The sequence below is a fragment of the Candoia aspera genome, chromosome 14 (genome assembly GCF_035149785.1).
Source record: "Candoia aspera isolate rCanAsp1 chromosome 14, rCanAsp1.hap2, whole genome shotgun sequence".
Classification (NCBI taxonomy): Eukaryota; Metazoa; Chordata; class Lepidosauria; order Squamata; family Boidae; genus Candoia; species Candoia aspera.
In genome coordinates, this window is record NC_086166.1 from 20,343,866 (window position 1) to 20,367,845 (window position 23,980).

Here is a 23,980-nt window from a genome sequence, read left to right on the forward strand (position 1 = left end):
TGGCTTTTTAAAATATTTTTTAATATTTAAATTGTATTTTTGGGATTTAAAGATTTGTCCCTGTTCACCATTATCTTTTTAAAGTTTTACGGATTACAAAAGACTTATTTACTTCATTGAATCTGCAGAGCTAAATTTTGATCTATCTGCTTCTGAGAGGTTTGGCCTAGAAGCCATAAAAACCCCTTCTGGTCCTTCTCCTCTGTCATGGGCTGTAAAGGAGGGAGGGGGAGGATTGATTGCTTTATGAGAACCAGAGACATCACTGACTGACCCAGAGAGCTGATGCCAGAGTGTTGTGGCTAACATCAACAAACGGACAGTGAAGAATGCTGCTGGGAATCATGTTGTAAAGCCAATAGCAGTTGTAAATATTCAGTTTCAAAAGAAGGCAGGAAAGTCTACCATGGCAACTTTACCCACTGATCAACTGATCGATGAGGAAAGTTCCAACAGAGCGGCGGCTGCACTGGAGAGCTCACCCTCCCTCTAGGAGCATGCACCTGCTCAACCTTTGCAACCTGAAGTAACAATAGTGGAGTCAGAGGGCGGATTATGTCTTTGAAGATGTCGAAGAGGAGCGACAGAGCCTTGTATGGGATCCCCAGGAAAAGCCTGGGGACTTGCTCATTGGCTTCACAGATACAGAGCCTGTTATTCGACGGAACCTTCAACTAGAGCCAGTGCAGTTCCTTGGCACCCTAGCATTCCCCAGTGAACTAGTGGAAAGGGAATGGGAACCACCGGGTGATGCCAGTAGACGCCAACACCGATGGTCAGCAGGAGTTGGGGAGGGTGCAGAACTGGTCATCAGCCTCTGGGTAAACGTTCAGCTGAGAGAAATGAAAGGGCGATCGAGCGATAGAATGGATCAACTGGACTGGTCTCCACATTGGCCAAACGGGTGTCCGACATAGAAATGATGCTGCAGCAGGTATTGAAATCACTAGAGCTATTCCTACTGCAGCCGACCCCGAAACCAGCATCCAGGCAACCCTCCCCAGTGACCAAGAGAAACCTGGGAGAGGAGAGAGGCCAGAGGCAAGGATGAGAACGACTCCTGGTGTCGGGGGCAGTATGAACTGTGACTGGTGGTTTTAACCCAGGAGGTCTTGGAGAAGTGTGAAGCCACCCAGAGGTGGGAGCTTCCTGAGAGTTCCATGTAAAGTTTGATGGAGAACCCCCAAAATTAGCATTCTTCCTAACCAATGTTCAGAGGTTTATAGAGGAGTATGAGGACACTTTTGCCAAGGAGCAGGCAAAAGTGCGATTTGTGGGACAGTGACTGAAAGGTACGGCAGCTGACTGGTATGTTCAACTGCACAACGCAGAGGCACTGGATTTGGAATCCCTGGACAAATATATGTTCACGCTAAAGGAGCAATTTGAGGACCCCCTTTCAAAACTCCAGGCAAAAGCAGGCTTGTAGCACATCAAGCAAGGATCGAAATCAGTATCGGAATACTCCATGGAGTTTAAAGCGTTAGCTGGGAAGCTATCAGACTGGCCTGAATAGCTGAAGGTAGACTATTTCAAAACAGAGCTGCAATCAGAGATTCTGTGTTGGGCCCTGAGGCGTGGAGATCCATGAACCTTGAGAGAATGGATCTGCCTGGCCGGGGAAGTAGAGGACACCCAACTTTAACTCAAATGCCATTAGTGCATGCAGCCAGGGGGGAGAACGCCAACAGCCCCCATGAATTCTCCTGCTGTGCCGAAGAAGCCTAGCCAGAGCTGGGAAGCAGAAAAGGAGTGGAGAGCAAATAAGTGGCTGTGTTTCAAGTGTGGAAAAGAAGGGCATCACGTAGAAGAGTGCCCATACCTAACAGGAACTCTCAAGTCAAAAGCCAAGCCTGATCACCCAAAGCCACCAGCACATAAAAGCCGAGGCATGGCTGTGTCTCTCATGGAGACCAGATTCGAAAATTGCTTCATCGATTCTGAAAACCCTGGTGAGGAGAATCATGCACCAGTGGGAAATGGAGGGAGCCTGTCCTAAGTTGTCCCCAGGGCCAGGCTTGGATCAATGGGCGCCAAGACCCGTTGGTAAGTGGACAGTGCCCCCTCATTGCTGTAGAACTGAGAATTCGAGCCCTAATGGGGGGAGGGGCTGCAAATTTAGTAGGCATGCTGGATTGTGGTTGTACCCGCAGCTTAATGCACCCTGCCATCATGACAGGACTGAGACCGAAGGTGGGGAAACTCAAAGATCCCATAATATATATCCACCTGGATGGGTCGGACATGCATGGGGGACTTGTGGAGTTTTACATTGAACCTATAGAGATGCAAATGGGGCCGCACAAAGAGACTTTGTGATCTCTAGTAGCACCCATACCGAGCCAATCAGCCGTCCTGGGATTAGCTTGGCTGAGAGATTGCAACCCCAGGGCGAATTGGAAATTGGGAGAGATGGTGTTCACAGATTGAACCTACCCAGGGTTGGAGTCGAGTGACCCCCCCTGAAGGAGGTGAATTAATGGAACAGCTAGTGGAGGCTTGGGGCAGGGCAACTGCTGTGGCAGAAGCCAGCATTCCATTGCAGTACAGAGACTTAAGGGCGGTGTTTAGTGAAATCAAATGTGACCAACTGCCCCACCATAGAAGCTCCAATTGTGCCATAGAACAAATACCAGGACCCAAACTGCCAAAAAACAGACTATACCCCATGACCCAAACCAAAATGGAGGCATTACAAGAATTCATAGATAAGAATTTGGTGCGAGGTTTTATCTGGCCTGTGTCATCAATGGCAGCCCCGGTTCTTTTCCAGAAGAAGGATGGGTCATTGAGGTTGTATACAGATTATTGGGGTCTCAATGCTGTGTGCACCTCCAATAAATACCCCATAGCCCTGATGAAGGACTTGCTAGCTCACTTCCCGAAAGGGAAAATATTTACAAAACTAGACCTGAGGGAAGCATACTTTCCAGTCAGAATTTGTGAATGGGACGAGTGGAAAACTGCTTTTAACTGCCAGTTGGGGTCTTTTGAATACCTTGTGATGCCGTTTGGCCTGCAGGAGGCACCAGGCATGTTCATGCAATTAATGAGGTGCTTCACAAATTTTTATACCGTGGAGTGTTGGTGTATTTGGACAATATCTTGATCTACACCACAATGGCAGAACATGTCACCTTGGTAACAGAGGTTTTAAAGAGACTGTTAAGCAACCAGTTGTATGTGAAGCTGTCTAAATGTGAGTTCCATAAGGAAAAGTTGGATTATTTGGGGTGCAGAGTATCAAATAAAGGAATTGAGATGGACCCTGGGAAATGGATGTGGTGGGGTGGGAAGCCCCTAAACGAAGAGACAGCTACAAAGCTGCCTGGGGTTTGCTGACTTTAACTGCCAGTTCTTTCGCAACTTTGCACAAGTGGCATTGTCCCTAACTGACCTGCTTAAGACCAAAGGCAAAGCTGACCCAAAAGCAGCAAAACGACCGCAGGTGGGGTAAAAATGGACTGCTGAATGCCAAGAGATGTTCGAGCACCTAAAAGAACTGTTTACTTCTGAACCAGTACTAAAACACCCCAATTCCCAAAAACCTTTCATGGTCCAAGCCGACGCCTCAGATGTGGCAATTGGCACCATTTTGTTGCAGAAAGATGATGGTGTCAGAGTGTCAGAGTCAACGCTCTGGCATTTGTGCTATGTACTTGTAATTGGCGTGACCAAATCTTCTATGCATCACATGTACACATTGGTCATGATATGGAGTGTTGCCAACTGCAGCTTTGCAGCTTGGCTTCCTTGCATTTTGCACAATGTACAAGGAGTCTTTTAACCTACCAGTAGCACACAATTTTCCATTTTTATGTATCTTACAACCATTTTTCTTAAATGTTATGACATACCCTGTTGCAGCTAATTGTGCCACAGATAAAAGGTTTGACTGTAGATTTGGAACATACAACACACCTTTCACAGTTTCTCCCAAGCAGGATAAATGCATGTCACCTTGTCCCATCTTTTTGGTAACAGACCCATCAGCCAAAGATACACTTTGTCAGTTTTAGACAGTGACACAAAAGAGCTTTTACAATTACATAAATGACAATTGGCCCCAGAATCTAACACCCATACATCAGAATTGCCCTTCTCAGCAACCTGTGCAATTTGGGTTGTCTGAAGAGCCTTCTTCTGTGTTGCCCTTGTGTTCTTCTTTGTCTTTCTATTTTTGGGTCTCAAGGCACAGCCTTTTTGCAAATGTCTAGCTGAACCACAATTGAAGCATCGCTGGCTGGTTAGTGATGTTGCTTCAGCTTCATTTCCCTTCCTTTCCCTTGCTTTCTGGTGCTGCAGCTTTCTAGAAGAGATGGGGGGGATCTTTCCTCTCTCTTCTCCCATTTAGCGAGTAGGCTCTGTGTTACATACAATGGGGTGACGTCCACCTCAGGCATAGCCTCTCGGGTACAAATCAGCGTGTCCCACATTTCATTCAATGAGGACAGCAGGATATACAATTTTGTGAGAGGTGCGAATTCCATTCCTCTCTCCTGCAACTCAACAAACAGCTGCTGAATATGATGCAGGTGCTCAGGAAGGCTATCTCCCTCTGCAAGGTAGACTTTGTACAGCTTTTTTGTCATGGTAACTACTCCCTGCTGTTGCCTTTACATACAAGTCTCTCAAAGTGTCCCAAAGTTTCTTTGCAGACTGCATGCCTCGCATGTGCACTAGCTGATTGTCCTCAACTCCCAGGATAATGGTGGCTCTAGCCCTCTCATCCTGTCTAAGTCATTCAGCACTGGGATTTTGGGGGGTTTCCTCACCAGTTGGCATCCAAAGATTCTCTCTGCAAAGATACATTTCCATCTTCAGGGCCCAATTCAGGTAGTTGGTCTCTGATAGATGCTCAAGAGGCATTGCTGAGGGCTGGGAGGCAGCCATGGCTTCTTCCTTCTTTTGCAAGTCACCTCAGCTGGCTTCTTTGTCCTGTAGACTGGCAGCAGCTGGAAAATCTCCAGGCGGCTCCAAGGAAAATCTTCACAGGTCTTTGTTACCTGCCTTTAAAATGTGCATGGATGTGGAGCTGATCTCTCTGGTCTCTCTGGGGGTTTACTGGGCCCATAACCTGTCAGAGTATGCTGGAAAGTCTTTGGCCTGAGAGATCAGAAAAAACACAAACCAGGCATCTCTATAAAAATAAATGTATCTACACAAAGCACAAAAAACATATTTACAAACTTATGCATTCACACGTGCTCTGAGAGGACTGGAAGGAAGGCAGATAGAAAGGAAACTGAAACAAGTCCAGGCAAGCTTCCTTCCCCAGGCAAATCAGGAGCTTTACCTTATTTGGTCATTCTTTTCACACCCAAAACTGAGGATACTTAAGTTTGATCTGTTCACCCTGCCAGAGTGATTTGTTACCCTAGTAACCTTACTCCTTAATAACAACCTGAAATACCAACAGAAAGCACACTAAGACCCTGTGCATATCTGTTGTGAAAGTTCTCAGAAAACTAGAGGCAGGGGCATATGTGGGAAAAGGAGGCATTTGCAGTAAAATTGGTGCTAGCAACATGGCGCGACCTAGTAGAAGGAGCACCTTACCCATTTAAAGTGTGGACTGTGTCATGAGTACTGATGGTGAGCAGGAGGGGCCCCTATCCAGGGGGGAAAATGCATGCGTAGTAGAGTTTGAGCTGTCATTCAAAGAGAACCAGAACAGACCCACCTTGACTTTTGGGGTTTAACTGTCTGGGTTTTCCCACGCTTCTTCAGTTTGGTAGGATTTTCTGTCTACTGTAGCAATAGGAAACACTAGAGACTCATTCCTTGTCTCGGCGTGGTTCATGCTTGTCAGGACAGACTGACCACAAAAACCTAGTAGCACTGAACTCCCCACGAAAATTAAATCCAAAGCAAATCAGATGGGCTCATTTCTTTAGAAGGTTCAACTTTACACTAAAGTACCTTCCAAAGGGAAAGAATTTCCTAGCCGATGCATTATCCCACCTACCACAATGTAATAGCCAACGGGAGGAGATCATTGACAAAGTCATTCCCTCTAAGCAAATTTGCATGGGTGTAACAACCCGCAGCCAAAAACTGCATCTCAGTAACCCATTAGAGACTGAGGGGGGTTAACTAATGCAGCTGCAAGAAGCCTTAAAAACAAATGGGTGGTTGGCTGAGAATAAAATGTCCTTAAAGGAGCAACGAGAGTTGTGGTGCAAAAAGGAGTGACTTTATCTATCTATCTATCTATCTATCTATCTGTCTGTCTGTCTATCTATCTATCTATCTATCTATCTATCTATCTATCTATCTATCTATCTATCATCTATCAGTCAAACTTTACCATTGCCCATCTCCCTCCCAAGGAGGGACTCTGGGTGGTTTACAATAAATGTACCCAAAGCCCTTAGAAAATATTAGAGCGCTGTCACAATGCCAACGTTGCTGGGCACTTTGGGTTTGTGAAAATGTTGCATTTGGTACGCAGACAATTTTCGTGGTCCACACTGCGCAAAGATGAGGTGTTTGTAGCTAGCTGCCCCATTTGTGCCACAGCAAAACACATGGGAGGAAAACCAAAAGGCCTACTCCAAGAGGTGGCAACCCCTAACCACCCATGGAAACAGATAGCGATGGACTTTATAGTAGAACTCCCTGAGAGCAAAAAGAAGACAGTCATTTGGGTGGTAACCGATCTGTTTTCAAAGCAAACACATTTCATCACTTGCAGCATGCTACCTTCAGCCACCCAGCTAGCCAAAATCTTTATTCAACACGTGTATCATTTACACGGGTGTCCTGAACATGTGATCTCAGATCGCAGCACACAATTCACCTCCAAATTCTGGCGTGCATTCCTAAAACTCATTGGGGTGGAGCAAGTGCTAAGCTCCTCCCACCATCCTCAGATGGGGCGACGGAACGACGCAACCAGTTACTGGAACAATACCTGAGATGTTATGTAAATGACCAACAAGATGATTGGGTCGACTTGCTGCCTTTTGCAGAAGTAGCCTATAACAAAGCAGTGAATCAAAGCACAGGATTCACCCCCTTCCAAGCCGCAATGGGCCAGGACTTTGTAGCCACACCAGAACTCCTGTCAGAACCACCACAACTATCTGACAGCTGGAGCACCATTCAAAAAGCTTTACAGGAAGCTAGGGAGGATTACAAAAAAAATATGTTGATCGCAAATGAGACCCAGAATGGAAGATGAATGCAGGCGACAAAGGTTATCTATCCACCAAATATCTAAAATCAACCCAGCCATCTAAAAAGCTGGGACCCAAGTATATAAGGACCTTTTCCAATAATTAAAATCATTAATCCTGTAACAGTACGATTGGATCTGCCAAAGAACTTAAAGCAAATCCATCCAGTGTTTCATTGCAGCCTCTTGAAACCCTTCAAAGACTCAGACCAATGGCATCCTGAGCTGAAACCACCACCACCAATAATAATAGAGGGGGAACAACACTTTGAAGTACATTCCTTACTTGATTCCAGAATTCACAGGGGCCAGCTACAATACCTGATCAGATGGAAACATTTCCCTCCTGCTCAATTGAAGTGGGTAAACAGTAAAGATGTGAGAGCTAAAAAACTCACAGGAGACTTTTATAATACGTATCCTGATAAACCAAAGTAGTGAAGTAGTGATTGTGACATTTTTATGCTTTCATCATATAACCTATCTTTTCTAGAAGTGCTCTTCCAATTTCTAGAGGAGAGGGATTTATTTTCAGGGGGGCAGTATGTCAAAGATTTGGCCCAGAAGCCATAAGAAACCCCTTCTGGTCCTTCTCCTCTGTCATGGGCTGTAAAGAAAGGAGGGGGAGTATTGATTGCTCTGTGAGAACCAGAGACATCACTGACCAACCCAGCGAGCTGATGCCAGAGTGTTGTGGCTAACATCAGCAAACAGACAGTGAAGAATGGTGCTGGGAATCATGTTGTAAAGCCAGTAGCAGTTGTAAATATTCATTTTCAAAAGAAGGTGGGAAACGGGGGCAAGTAAAAGGAGGGGACTGGGAAATCTTATTCACTTGAGTCTTTAGATGGAGATGGAACTGTATCTTACAATAAAGAAATACCTTACTGAGACCTGATTGGTTCCAGAGAGGTTTCTTACCATTGTGATATCTGAACCCACGTTCCTCACACTGCTTTCATTTCCCCATGAGAATGGCTTTGTTTACTCTTGCTTTCATGTTGATGAAATATTTCCTGTTTAAAGGACTTTCTCTGTCTAATGCATTCTTGAGGCACTAGAGGACGCTATAACATTCTGTGGAGGGACATGGAGGATATCAAAACTATCTTTAATGAACTCTATCTCAACATTATCCATGTCCTGGAACATCAGTCAGAACATTTATTTATTTATTTATTTATTTATTATTCAAATTTAATTACCCCCCATCTCCCCCAAAAGAGGGACTCTGGGTGTGTAGAATCTAAAATTTACCAGCAAATTGAAGATGACAAGGGTTAAGATTATTTTGAAAGTAATGTTACTGCTCTAAAGAAGAAAATGAAGATTAATGTTTTAAAGTCAAAAAAGTGAAGGGAGGAAAATTGACTTCTGGAATGTTAACCCTAATTTTGAAGAAGGAAAAGCTTTGGGAGAAAAGGGACTGGAAATGGCTGCATTCTTGGAACACCGACATCAAAGACAAGACCTAAGCTTCAAGGGAGGGAAGGTTTTTTGAAGAAGATTTGAATTTTACAAGGCAGGTTGCTAAACTTGAGACTTGTAAGGAGAAAGCCTGGTTAATTGTGTTCAATAGGATGGTCTCTTAAAGGTTTAAACAGATCTTTTTGTTTTTGGGATAATGAATTTATTATGGGTAAAAGGAAATTAATACGATTATCATTTAAATATGTAATGGTAATAAGATATAATGCTCAACTATATAAATGCCTTGGTTAGCTATATAAAGATGTTTAGGATGTTATTTTAGGAGGTAGAGAGGAGTAAATTGTAGTGAAGAAGGATAGTATTTTATTATTTGTTTATTAGGAGAAAAATAACATTGTGAAAGGTTTTCTTATTTTAAGAAGGAAGAATAGTTCGTTTTAGAGGAAAATGTTATATTGAGAATGGAAATATTTTATAGAAATAATGTTTATTTTAGTTTATATTAGAGTAAGAGATTGACAAAGAGTTATGTATATCTTTGTTGTAGAAGTCACTATGTAGTTTTCTTTGTTCTTTCACACTTTTTTTAGTTTTCTTTTTTTCTTGTAGTATTATTCTTTGTAGTTTTTATGTATACATCGAAAAAATTTAATAAAGCTTTAATAAAAAAAGAAAAGGTAACTTCCGGGCGTAGAGGGAAAGAAGACTCCTCCACTGTTGCTCCCCAGCAGCTAATATTCAGGTTAGCATTGCAGATGAATCAGTGAATAACATTATAGGTCACAGATCCACCAAGCTTATTAAAATAAAAACAATAAAATAAGAAAATGACTTTAAAAAACACTTAGGAAACTGATTGGGTCAATTTCTAGAGAGAAGGCAAGAGCCGCTTAGTCTCTCTCCCCCACACACAAAGCCAGGAAGAAGGAGGACCTGGCAGGGACAACCAGTCACTCTTGCCGCTGTCCTGCATTGGGGGGTGGGGTGGCTGAGCCTGGAAAAGCAGCCCACCAGGCCTGTGGAAAAAGCAGGACAGCAGCCTGGACAGCAGCCTGCAAGGAAACTGTGGGCCAGGGATAAGATGAAATTGATTAGGGTTGGCTTCAAGTGTTCAACTTTTTTTTATTTTTGTTTTGATTATTTTTGTTTACTGATTTTAAACTTGATGTTAGCCACCCAGATTGGCAACCATATAAATTGACAAAAGAAAGAAAGACATTTACCTAAAGGAGGGGTTGGCAACCTATGGCCCGCCACCCAAAATCATCTGGCCTGTAGTCTCAAAAAGAAATACCATATCCACCTGCCCTGTAGTTACTAAGGACTATTCCTCCTCCCTCCAGACTCTTCAGTCCATGTCCTTGTTTTCCTCTTTGGGTGCACCTCCTTTCTTTCCTCCGAGAAAGGAACGTGTCTCTAGGCTTCACCCTGGACAGTCTTCCCAAGTGCCACAATAATGGTCCAAGAAAGAGGGGGAGGGTGGCCTTTAGTCCACTCACAGACACAGTGTAGAGTAAGGAAGATGATGACCTTGACAGAAATATGAAGAAACCATTACCTAGCAAAATAAGCTGAAACATTTTTTTTTAAGTCCAAAGAAATGAGGTTTCTTCAGAAGCAGTTCAGGCAGACGCCTCCCCAATTCACTGAAGTGTAAGAAGGAGGAGGAGGAGGTACAGCACAATCAGACTTGCAAGGCTCTGCTTTTATAGCCAATCTCAATCAAAGTAGTTTTAATCAGTGGGGTGGATTTTCTGGACTGGTCTATACCTAGTGGGGCTAACAGATGGTCTTCAGCCCCTATGTGGAAGAAGATTGCCAACCTCTGTGTGATGACTGCCCTACTCAGCTTACCATTAAATTTGATTCATACGTGGTTAAAGTAGAAATCTCTTTAATGGAGTGTAGTATGCAGTACAGTGAAAAAGTTGTGAATAGAAGCTCCCACACTTTCTCCAAGTTAAACAGTCCAATGAACTCAACCCCTCCCCCTTCTTTGGTATGCAGCCCTCCTTCTTGTGCCAGTCTAGTGTGTTCTTGTGCCAATTTAACGTGTTCTTGTTTATTTTATGAGTAGATTAAGATATCATACTAATACACTAAGACCCCTTTGTACAGATGGTCACGTAAAATTTCATTTATAAATTGCATATACACTCCAGGACCCCCAGACAACCCAAATACATGACCTTGTACTGGTATGACCCCAAAGGGCAATTGAAAGCAGTCTTCCACTCATCCCCTTCTCAAATGTGTATTTGGAAATATGCTTCCCATAAGTCCAATTTGGTAAAAATCTTTCTCTTAGAGAGGTGTGCCAGCATGTCTTTCATTAACGGGAGAGGATATTGATTTGTAGTGGAAATAGCATTTAACCCTCTGTAGTCTGTGCATAACCTTAATGAGCGATTTTTTTTGCACGGAATAAGACGGGTGCAGCCATTGGTAAATTGGCAGGCTCAATGAATCCCCAGGCTAGGTTTTTGTCAATAAAACTCTCTAAGGACTTCCTTTTCCTTTTCAGACATTGCATACATTTTGGGTTTAGGGAGTTTGGCATTGGGATCAATTTCTATTGCACAGTCCGTCTTTCGGGGGGGGGGGGGTAATTGGTCTGACTCCCTTTCATCAAAAACATCAGATTTCCCTCCAGAAGATCATCTGTGCACTGTCTTGCTATAGGCAGTGCAGAGTATTTGCCTGCACCATCTTCTCTCAGGGGCTGAACTGGTGAGATGGTCTTGAGATTATCTGAAGTTGAGTTGTCACTTTTGTTCTTTAAGGTTACAGTGCTCTCTAGGTCCAGTTGGCTTAGGAGTGGGCTGAGTTCCTCTGAACAAAACACACATATTGGGACTATTGAAAGGAGGATCAGCCTTATGGTTAGTTCTTAAGTTCTTTAATTGAACCCCCATCAACAACATTGGACAAACATCACCAGTGGGTCCTTGTGCCCATCATCCCCTGCCTGCCTGTCAGCACATTTCAGAGCAGGCGTGCCTCGTTTCCCGCCGGTTGGGGTGTTTTATCTTCAGAATCCTTCCCAGAGTCCTCCGAAAACAGCCAGGACTCCTCTTTGCGGGTGGTTGCACTAGCCGCAGTACTCTTGCGCTTGACAGATGGGGATTTTGCCGTTCTTGTCCCGGGCTTTGTGATTGTGGCCGATCCTGCATGAGGGCAATCTGAGGCTTGAAGTCCATCTTTTCCACATTTAAAACATAGTCCATTTTTAATTCACCACTCTCTTTCTTCCTCCCACGGCCAACTTGGCTTCCTCATCACCACCTGTAAATTGGCCAGAGCTCTGGTGTTCTTCCTGATCGCTTGAGCTCGCACCTGTAATCTAACTTGGAATTGAGTGTTTTCTACTTTTCCTGCTAGGCATTTTCTCACCATGCTGGGGTCTCCTCATCCCAATCCCCAGCATAGCAGCTCTGGTTGCAGTCCGCCTTTGAAGTAATCCACCTTGGTAGACCCTGACCAATCAGTCACCTTCCCCGCGAAGGCTTTAATTCCATAGCGTATTCAGACACTGTTTTGGGCCCTTGTTTGAGTTATTGGAGAGCTGTTTAGGCCCATAGCTTCTCCAGTGGATGTTCGAAGTGTTCTCTCAGGGCTCTCATAAAGTCATCCAAGTTGCAGAGTTCCAGGGCCGCTGCATCGTGCAACTGCACCAGCCAGTCCACTGCTGGTGCCTTCAGCCTGGACCCCACTAAATTCACTTTGGAATATTCCATGGGAAAAGTGTCCCCCAACTCTTCCATGTAGGCTCCCACATTAGTTATGAAAAAAAGACAACTGCTGAGGATCCCCATTAAATTGAACATGCAACTCGCGGTGCCCACCCTTGGGAGGGAGAAGACTTACATGTCTTGTCAGCGGTTCCCCCCCCACGTCACCAAAGGTCAGCTGCTTTTCCGGGTCTCCGATGCCGGAGATGGTTGTCTTGATCCTGGGATTGGCTCTGGTGTTGGTCTTTTGGATGACACAATGGATTCCACCTCCTGTTAACACCTGATCCAATGATGAGATGCTTTGCAATATGGTTTCCATGGAGGCTACCTGAGCTTCTAGATTTTGCATTCTATCCATGGTAGCTCCTAGTTCAGATTCAGAATCCTTGGAACTGGATCTCGTGGTCTTTGGTTGCACGCCTGTGGACTGGCGAGGAGTTGGTGTGACTTCGTCCTCCCTCCCTTCTTCCCATTTTTGGGTACTTTGTCGTTGATCTCCAGGTGGTGTCCATTCCACTCCCTTGAGATCTGGGTGACTCGATGGTTGGAGCCAGGATGCGGTCGCTTTGGAACCTCGAGTGACATCCAGCGTAATCAGTTCTGTGTAGCTCCACAATACGGCTTTGCGGAGGGAGGGAGATTCCCACAGCTCCTTCCGTTTCAGAATCTCCGTCGGATCCAGCCATCGATTCAGCCATCGCCTCTGGTTCTATCAGTTGAGTCACTGTCCCTTCTTCCTCCATCGGTGTAGGTTGATCTCCAGATGTTATTTTCAACATGCTTATAGAATCTGGACTCTCGTCTGGGTACGTACGTCTCCAGGTAGAGTCAGACTGATGATTCGCAACTTTATGTGATGACTGCCCTACTCAGCTTACCATTAAATTTGCTGGGAACATGACACCCTGACTTTTAGTACCATACTGCAGGATCCAGCCAATATAGTGTTTTTTATAACAGGCTTGGGGATCCCTTTAACAGGGAGCCCGCAAGTTGGTTGTATCATGTATAAGATTCTGATACATTCTCTCTTGCAATCTTGTTTCTAGGTATGTTTAATTGCTTTAATAGTTTTTGAAGCATGTTTTAATTGTTGGGTTTATTGTATTGCTACCCAGAGTCACATCTGGAAGATGGGCGGCCATATAAATTCGATAAACAAATCTTATTTATTTATTTGTCACATTTTTATCACTGCCCATCTCCCCCACAAGAAGGGACCCTGGCCAGTTCACAATATAAACAGTTTAAAATTCAATAAAAATCATAAATAATACCAATAAACATATAAAAAATATAAGCAAACCCAAGTAACAGCAGATCTAGGTCAGCTCATAAGCCAGTAAGGCCGGTCAAAGGCTGGGCTAGGGAACCAGCCAACCCCAAGAATGGCTGTCCCTCCCCTTATTCCAAGCCTGGTGGCAAAACCAGGTTTTCAGTTTTTTTTTCTGAAGTCCATAGGAGAAGGGGCTAACCTCAATTCTGGAAGAAGAATGTTCCAAAGGGTGGGAGCTGCTGCAGAGAAGGCTCACCTCCTGGACTCTGCGAGATGGAATTCTTACGGGGTCCGTAGCATGACCTCTCTGCATGACCGGGTGGGACGGGTTGATGTAGCGGGTATGAGACGGTCCCTCAGGTAACCTGGACCCATGCCACATAGGGCTTTAAAGGTGATAACCAACACCTTGAATTGGACCTGGAAGCAAACTGGTACACAATGCACCTCGCGGAGCAAAGGTTTTATATGTGCTGATCTTGAAGCACCTAAAATCGCCTGCGTGGCCGCATTCTGTACCAGTTGAAGCTTCTGGATACTCTTCAAGGGTAGCCCCATGTAGAGCATGTCACAATAGTCTATATGGGAGCTGACCAGGGCATGGGTGACTGTTCAAAGGGCCTCTTGCTCCATGAAAGGGCGCAACTGGCACATAACACGAAGTTGCACAAAGGCCCTTCTGGCCATGACTGCCACCTGCTCTGTTGTGAGTCTAGGAGGACCACAAGATTATACACCAGGTCTGTCTGGGGCAGTGCAATCCCATCCAGAACTAAGGATAACTTCCTGGATACAGAGGAGCCATCAACCCACAGCCACTCCGTCTTACCAGGGTTCAGCTGAAGCCTATTGTTCCCCATCCAGACCCCCACAGCCTCCGGGCACTGAGAGAGGGCAGTCACAGCATCACTTATTTCCCCCAGGATGGAGATGTATAGCTGAGTATCATCAGCATATTGATGATACTTCATCCCGTGGAGATGGATGATCTCACCCAGTGGTTTCATGTAGATGTTAAAAAGGAGTGGAGAGAGTACTGAGCCCTGTGGCACTCCACAAAGGAGTGGCTGTGGGCCCGATCTCTCATTCCCTATTAACACCGACTGGGAACAGCCCTGGAGGAAGGAGGTGAACCAGCGCAAAACTACACTGCCCACCCCCAACTCCCTGAGTTGCCCCAAAAGGATACCATGGTCAATGGTATTGAAAGCCACTGAGAGGTCAAGGAGAGCCAGGATGGACACACTGCCTCCATCCGCTCCTGCCAGAGATCATCCATACATGCGACCAATGCTGTTCCTGTTCCATATCTAGGCCTAAAACCTGACTGAAAGCAGTCTAGATAATCCACTTCATCCAGAATCCTCTGGTGCTACAACGCCACTACCTTCTCAACCACCTTCCCCATAAAGGGGAGGTGGGAGAGTGGATGAAAATCGTCCAGTACAGTAGGATCCAGTGATGGTTTCTTGAGGAGTGGGCACACCAGTGTCTCCTTAAAAGCCACTAGAAACACCCCCTCCCGCAAAAATGTATTTACCAACTGGACCTAACCACCTGTCACCTCCCGAGCTGCCTTCACCAGCTAGGAGGGACATGGATCTAATTGACAGGTGGTGGCATTTACAGTCCAGAGGATCCTATCCACTTCCTCAGGTCCAACTGGATCAAACTGTTCCAAGATAACTCGGTAAGTATGTTCCTCAGGCATCTCCATAGACCATGTCTCACGCTTGGCATCCAACTTAAAGCAAATCTGAGCGATTTTATCCTGCAGAAGCCCGAAAATCCTCAGCACAGCCCTGTAGATGATTTTTTGGTCCCCCTTTTCCCAACAGGAATCGGGTGATCCTAAACAGGGCTGCTGGGCGGCATTCTGCAGATTCAATAAGAGCAGAGAAATACTGACATTTCACCGCTCTTACCACCACAAAGTAGGCCTTAACTGTGGTTCTAGCCTGTGTTCGGTCGGGTTCAGTCTTTGTCTTCCTCCAGTGGCACTCTAGCCGTCTCTTAATCCTCTTCATAACCCTTAACTCCTCTGTGAACCATGAGGAGTGCCGGGTTCGATGGGATAAGAGAGGCCACACAGGCACGATCCTGTCCAAGGCCCCCCTGCCTCCCTGTTCCAGGCAGCAGCCAGGGCCTCCGCTGGACCATGCAGCAGGTCCTCGGGTATAACCCCCAGCTCCCTCTGAAACCCCATTGGGTCCATCAGTTGCCAGGGGCGGACCAAACAAATAGGTCCTGCCTCCCTGCAGACGGGGGTGGCATAGAAGAATCTTGGCCAAATGAGGAATGAGGAATGGTTCTGCTATTCCTGCTCCTGGATTATAACTAAGTTTAACTTAGCAATACAAACAGTGCTTGTTATGAGTATGGATGGTGAGCAGGAGGGGGGCCCTATCCAGGGGGGAAAACTCATGCATAGTTTGAACTGTTCTTCAAAGAAACCCAGAACAGACCCGCCTTGAGTTTGGGAGTTTTATCGGTCTGGGTTTTCCCACGCTCTGTCAGTTTGGTAGGATTTTCTGTCTACTATAGCAGTTTAATAAACACTAGAGACATTCTCTTCATCTCAGCGTGGTCTTTGCTTAAGCCAGGACAGTGTGTGTTAACCGCAACACTTAAGCATAATGGGAAGCAGGTAAGTAGAAGACAAGGTTCCTTGGAATTAGTTGGGAGAGTAACTGTAGGCTGTACTTTGTACCATAAATGAGCCTGAATTGACTTAGTTTTATTTGTTAAATAAGCAAATGCTGTTTACCTGTATCTTGAGACCAGATGCTTCAGTCTGAAGTCTACTTAAGTCCTCTTGGTCTTAGTCTCTAGAGCTTCCTCATGCTGTGGACCTTCCTGTCCTGCAGAGTTCTCAGAGGTTTCATAGCTGCTAGTACTGTATAGGTCAGCTTCATAAAGATTGTACTTGGAAATCCAAGGAGTAACACTACTCTCTTATCTAAACTTGAATAACCTAAGGGCAAGAATGATGGTCCTTCTCTTTCACAATGCTAGTTAGGTATGTTAGTTGGAGAAAAGAGAGAGCATCCTTCTGGCTACTGGAGGTTTGGCCTTCCAACCCTGCTCCGGTGTGGTGTGAGGCCTTGGGGCCCTTTGCAACCAAGAGCAGCAGCCCTAAGCCTCTCTTTCCCATTTCAGCTAGTGAGCATTGGATCATCCTATAACTACGGGAATGAAGACCAGGCGGAATTCCTCTGTGTTGTCTCCAAGGAGCTGCACAACACGCCCTATGGCACAGCCAGTGAGCCCAGTGAAAAAGCGAAGGTGAGTCATCTTAAGGAGAGGGGAGAAGTGCACCAAAGCCCAGGCCTGTATTTCAACACTAATAACCCTTCTTGTAGGAGAGCAGCCTTGCCTCTGCCCACTTGTGGCATCCTTGCTCTCCCCATTCCATTCTCAGGCAGTTGTCGTCACTTGGATCTTCCACCTCCAGACACACTTTGACATGAGATGCGGGCCTGTGTGCTGCTTTGAGTGGAAAATTTTGTTTTGGAAATGAATGCTGAAGTAATCTCCATTTCATTCATCCTACTGTACAAACAAAAGAATTCTCTTTGTACCATATTGCCATGTCTGTTCCTTTGCAGCTGCCATACCTTGCTTCTCTTGCAGGTGAGTTGAGGGCTGTGTGGAGCAGGAGGCAGTAAATGCCTGGTCAATTAGGGAAGTTTCAGTGTCTGGAAATGCCATTTGTCCAGTTCTAAAGGAGAACGGAAGAATCTTCAAAAGATTAAAGACCGTCTGGCCATAGCACGTAGCCAAATGCACAGGGAAAGCCATTTCATCTGCCAAAGGGGAAAGGGGAATGTTACAGATTTTATGTTGTAACCTTAGAGTAAGAGTTTAATGCATGTTTTACCTATATCTTTTGCAAAAGAAGCCGGGAGGTTTTTTTCTTCTTCTATTTCTGTTCCTTTCTTTTACTTTGCACGTCTGTTCTCTTTATTCGTTTCCGTTAGATTTTATTTCTATTTTAAAATTTAATGAAGTTGTTATAAAAGAAAAGAACAAGAGACTTCCTGCGGAATGCCAGCCACTCTAGCTCAGAGGGCCAGTGGGGTGCTGGGCAGGGAGGCTAGTGGCTCTCCATCAGCCCTCATGCAAGGCAGAACAGGGCAAAGGTGCTGATGACATGGGATGAGGATTTAAGGTATTTCAAGACTGCAGACTAGATTTTAAGGGTATTCTTCGCTTTCTTTGTATTACCATGACAGCCACAAAAAGTTTTACTTTTTGTGTTAACATAAAATGAGTAAGCTGCCTTCTCATTCTTACAAATCAACTTTAATAAAAAGAGAGTGATAGTGAGAAGTGGAGAAGGGAAAAAATGAATTTATATATGAGCATTTTAGACCCAAACTATAAAAAGCACTCCAGCGAAGAACAAAAAGCTGTCTCATGGCACCAGGAGATCACACAGTCCTGGTCCTTAAAATACACAATTGGAAAGTGTGGGGTTTTGCAGTGCCTCTGAGGTCTGTTGGTCATAATATGTCACTTCTCTGCTGGCCTTTCCGTGGTTGCTTCTGAGGTATTTTTAGCTACTTGATTTCTTAGATTGTGATTGCTTCTGAAATCAACTGTTCACAGTCAATATACAGGCAGGATTTCTGGGTATTTTTATCCAGCTCCTTCAGCACTTGCTTGCTAAGCCAGAAGCCAGCAAGGCACCTCCAGATTCAATTCATGGAGTCAACCAATTGTTCAAGGAAATGTTGTGTTATTTGCCATTATTCTCTATGTTCTTTAAAACTTAAACATGTTTCTGGGCATTGAATTTATCTCATAATAGAACACAAAAGTAATGATGGAATGGAATGGATACATTTTTAATAATAAAATTCAGAAGAAGTTTTGAAAGTGGGCCATATGGAAATGAATATTTTGAAGCACAAATTTCATACTTTTGAGAGAATGAACTTCCAGTAGTTCCAGTAACCTACATCTTTCCTTGCAGAATGTAGTGTTTCTACTATGAAATTATGTGATTGCATGTTGGTGCCAGAAGCTGCAATCCTGTACTGCACACACTGTTCACAGTGGATATATTGTGTTCTGAGGCTGAATGATCTATTGCTCATTTTGGATGGATGAGTTAATTTGGTCTGCATTTTGCCTCAGAAGCATTGTTGCTGTTCCCCTAATAGCTGCTACCCTGAAAAGCTAGATGGATTTCCTTAATAACATTTGTGGATGGCTTCTGGTATATTTGCCTCTGTTTAGACTTTTCTTTGAAGGAAGTCTTCAATAGTTGTGAGATAAAGTAAACAATTTTTTAGTATACAAATCCACTTGGAAGATTTTGTCAAGTCTAATCACTCACCATAATTTTTTTTTTTCAGATTTTGCAGGAACGTGGTTCGAGGATGTAATTATGCCTCAGTATTGAATGCAGAAGGTTGTTTTATTTGCATCACCATACAAAGAGGCTTGGTGCCAAGTGGAAGTCTCTTGTTCGGACAAGATGGATTTTTAACCATTTAAAATGGTGCGGCTGGAGCAGGCCTGTGTTGCCTGTGTTGTTCTGATGCTGGTTCTGATACCTGGTTATGCTGGTTGTAATTCCATGGAAGGATTCAGCTCTACTTTACACTTTTGCCCTGTAGAGCTGTAGCACCTTCTCCAGTGCTGACCAGATGGAATTCTGCTGGTTTGTGGGAAGTGATTGGGGGTTTATTACTGATGGTTCAAGGACAACATATTGGTGCTACTACATACAGATTACAGTCCGTATACGGGCCTATGTTATTATCAGCCTCTGTGGACTTCTCCTATACATTCCTTTGCAGTTTCTAATGTAAGAATGTTTTAGGAAATAAGTATTCCTCTGTCAGGTTAAACAAAATAGGTGTTTCTCTCCTTCCCAATTCCTCTTCGCCTCTTCCCCTTACTTCCTTTATTACCCAAAAGGAGAAGTCTCTTTTTGCCTGCATTTCTAGAGATGGCCTTCAGATAGCTTGATCTTACCAATGTCAACATTCTGTTTGACTACACTTAAGGACTGAAGACCAGTTTTGTTTACAAATGATACAACATCTTGCCTTTCAAATGCATGGCTACCCACCATGTTTTTTGAAAATACCTGCAAATATTGATGGTGGCAAAGCTGAAGTTAGGCCTCAGATTTTAGTTTAATGGCTGCTCAGTGTAGAGGGTTGGAAATGAAGGTCTGTGTGCCCTAAAGCATAGAATTTATGCAGCTGAAAGTAGGAATTCTTCTGATTCTTAAACAGATGTTTACAGTTATTTCTATATTCTCTTATCTATGCAGTTCTTTCTAATATTTTGGCAAATACTGTCAAAACAATCCATAGTTTCATTAAGAGAAGCTTCTAGTAAATGTGAAAAAACACAACTGGATCTTTTTAGAGCACTGTGTTTAAATGGAACCATTGGCACATGTTTCAGAATAGCTTAAAGAGGAATCTACTTCAAATTTCTCTTTGTTCCTTAGAGAGGAGTCCCTGCTTGTCTGAGGCTTTATAGCATTCTATCCATATTTTAAACTGTTTCATTAAACAACTTATGTAACATTTTTTATCATTCATATGTACTGTCTTGAACATATCTTGTCTGCCTGCATTTAGTAAAATCTTTGGGCCCGACAGAACAGCAAGCGGGCTACCTTTCTTAGCCCCCAGTGTGGAGATTGCTTTCAGACTGATCTGCACAGAAGGTTGCAAGACCTCCTCAGTGCTTTTGGAAGATACTGAATTGATTAAAATGTAATTACGCAGGATGAACTGTACATACACATATTCTCTTTGAGGCATCCCTGTTCAGGAATCCATGTTCTATGTCTGATTTTTTAACATCTAATGTTTCCCCTGAAAGAGATATTGTTTTGAGACATACCGAGAAACAGAAGGTTTGCATGCATGGCCATGCCTCTTGGCAAGCTTGCCATTGAACAGGCCTTGGCTCTGTGGACCATTCTAGAAGAGAAATAGAACGGCTTGAAAGATTTCTCAATCAACACACCTTCTCTCAAAGATGGTGCTTATAATCATACCTGGCCAGCATCTTTTTTTGAACCCCTTGAAGTTGTTAGTGAGCCGGCTGATTATCATTAACTGCCAGCTTGAAAGGGGTCACAGCCAAGCTCAGAATGGGGCAGTGGAGCAACTCGTGTCCCCTTCAGCACGAGCTCAGGCGTTGGCTTTGGAGTGAGTGGGACTGTGCCCCCTTGACATCCTTGCCCGTTTCAGTAGCCTTCCTTGAATGGGCAGGGAGGTGATGGGAATATTGATCTGGTACTGATTGACTTTTGATTAGCAAACCAGGATTACAAGAGGCAGTTGAGAAATTTACAGGATTGGGGTAACTCTTGTTGAGGATTTTAAGTCCAGGCAGGATATTTCCTTTGTGCTCATTTTGGTGTGACTTCTTGCTGAGTTGGGGGGGGGGGGAATAGCATGTGAACAATATATCAACATCAGATTTTAAAGTTTGTATCTTGGAAATTATATTATCAAATTAACCTGGAAAGCATGAAATTTTTCTTTGTACTCTTCAAGACTATGGAATGTGTTATAGGGCATGAAGCTTAGCTTCCTGAAAAACTCAGTTTAAAATAATCCATTAACCATTGATTATCACTCTTTTGTGGTAGTCTCTTCCCCACGTTGTCTTCCTTGTTTCAACAAACACTGTTACAGAAAGCTGATGGGTCCTTCCAAGGGAATTGGGTAGATTTTAATAACTTAAATTGACATTTGTCTTTGGAGATATCCATACTGTCTCTGGATTCTGAATTATAAACATGGGTGTCAGCAACCTGTTCTTCTTTTCAGTTGTTTGGTCTCATTTTTGCATTATTTTTGACAGTGAAGGTTAAATGCTTTTTTAAATGCATACTTTAATATTTTGTTCTGTCCCCTGAAACTCTGATGGCAGCGCACAGCTAAGGCACAAGATAATGATGATGCTCAATAAAAGACCAAAAACAGAACAGGGAGTCATCTGGCAGATCAGTAGGCTTCTTTTTCCTAATGGGCTTTGGAAGTTCTCCCCAGATTTAGCTCCTTTACTCCTGATGTAGGACCTTCCTATTTTGACTTTTTAGCCTAAAGAGCCCTGCATTTTGAGACTTGAATGTTGGAAAGAAGTACACCACCTGCTATGGAATTAATAGAAAATGCTCACCTTCAAGTTCTCTGCTTATCATAAAGCCCTAGTTCTTTAACACCAGGTGACGGTAGGATCCAAACTATCAGTGGAAACCTATAGAGATCAAATCTGCCCGTCTTTTAGAACAGGTCTGCTGACTCTTTCTCAGGGGCTCTGAAGCCAATACCTCAGGCCAGTTCTTTTCCCCAAGAAAATATTTCATTTCAAATATCAAGAGCTTTACTGCTTCTGGGCCTAGCAGAGGCTTTAAATTCTGGCTGCCATGGCTAGCGCCAGTGAACCACTGGGAGGGAAAGAGCTGCAGGCTTGCTAGAAAAGTTCTAGTGATCCAATTTCTTTGTTGTTCTTGAACGTTTACAGATTTAGTCTCGAAATAAATGGCCACCAAGAAGCCTGGAAGGCATCCAATGCCAAAGCCTGTTATGAATTTTGGTCCTAAAGGATTATTGTTGAAGTGTCAACTCACGTGTGTTACATAGGGCAGTAGGTCCAGGTTTCGCCCAAGAACAAGACAAGCTGTACCATTGCTGGGATATCTATTAATTTATTCAAATTTTTGCTGCCGCCCATCTCCCCCCACAAGAGGGACTCTGGGTGGTTTACAATAAAAATCAATTAAAACAGCAATCATAAAATATAAATACAATTGTATAAAATTAAATAGAGTCATCACATATAAATATAAAATAAAAATAAAATCCAAGTGGCAGATGATCTAACACAGTCCATGTGTGTGAGGAGCATTCTAAGGCACCAGCCATCCCCAGGAGTAACTACTCCCCTCCCTGTCCCAAACAAGGCGGCAGAGCCAAGTCTTCAGGTTCTTCTGGAAGGTCAGGAACGATGCGGCTAACCTCACCTCCGGGGGCAGAATGTTCCAGTGGGTGGGAGCTACTGCAGAGAAGGCCCACTTCCTGGACCCTGCCAAACAAAACTCCCTTACCAATGGGGTCTTCAACATGCCCTCTCTGCATGATTGGGTGGGACAGGCTGATGTAATGGGGATGAGACAGTCCCTCAGGCAACCTGGAACCATGCCATGTAGGGCTTTAAAGGTGATAACCAAGACCTTGGACTGGAAGCAGACTGGTACCCAATGCAGCTTGTGCAATAGAAGTGTTGTATGTGCTGATCTTGAGGCACAAGTAACTGCCTGCACAGCTGCATTCTGGACCAGCTGTAGCTTCCAGATACTCTTCAAGGGTAGCCCCATGTACAGTGCATTGCAATAGTCTATATGGGAGATAACAAGGGTGTGAATGACTGTTTGAAGGGCTTCCTGTTCCAGGAAAGGGTGTAACTGACACACAACACAAAATTGCGCAAAGGCCCTTCTGGCCATGACTTCCACCTGCTGAACAGGAGCTGAGTCCAGGACCCCCCCGCCCCCAGATGACGCACCAGGTCTCTCGCTATCAACACTGATTGGGACCGGCCCTGTCATGAGCACTGATGGTGAGCAGGAGGGGCCCCCTATCCAGGGGGGGAAACGCATGCGTAGTACTGAGGAGTTAAGCAGCCATTCAAAGAGACACAGAACAGACCCGCCTTGACTTTTGGGGTTTATCTGTCTGGGTTTTCCCACGCTTCTTCAGTTTGTTAGGATTTTCTGTCTTATGGAGCAGTAATAAACACTAGAGACCGAATCCTCGTATCAGCGTGGTTTCCTGTTAGGACAGGCCCTGGAGGAAGGAGGTGAACTAGCGTAGAGCCACGCCACCCACCCAACTCCCTGAGCTGACCCAAAAGGATACCATGGTTGATGGTATCGAAAGCCACTGAGAGGTCAAGGAGAGCCAGGATGGATGCACTGCCCAGATCTCACTCCTGCCAGAGATCATCCGTGTGACCAATGCTGTTTCCGTTCCCTATCCAGGCCTGAAACCTGACTGGAAGGGGTCTAGGTATGAGAGTGGCAAGTGTTTTCACCAGGTTTCATGGACTACTTGTGATCGCTGAAGAAAATCAGATAGCGTCTTATGGAATGAGGGCAGTGTTGTCTAAGGGAACACTTCGTAAAGCAACCTGAGTGAGTTGACACAGGAATGCTGTTTCCTGTTCCCGGGAGACCAGTTGCTTTGATAAGGATAGGAAAGAGAATATTTACTGGACCCTGACTGGTGGGTGATGGAAAACCCATTTTAACAACATCGCAAATGGCCCATACGAGTTTCATGCAATTTTTAAAAATTAAGCCCATTTTCTGGG

General features: G+C 44.4%; 1 protein-coding gene across 1 annotated transcript in view; it reads left to right on the plus strand.

The window, feature by feature from the left end:
* Positions 1 to 21,434, plus strand: part of KCTD5 (potassium channel tetramerization domain containing 5) — an 88,743-nt gene extending 67,309 nt beyond the window's left edge. Inside the window, exons 5-6 of the mRNA XM_063314616.1 lie at positions 16,781 to 16,906; positions 18,985 to 21,434. Coding sequence (XP_063170686.1) covers positions 16,781 to 16,906; positions 18,985 to 19,014 — 156 coding nt within the window. The 3' untranslated portion in view covers positions 19,015 to 21,434. The remainder of the gene's footprint in view (positions 1 to 16,780; positions 16,907 to 18,984) is intronic.
* Positions 21,435 to 23,980: the final 2,546 nt, after the last annotated feature.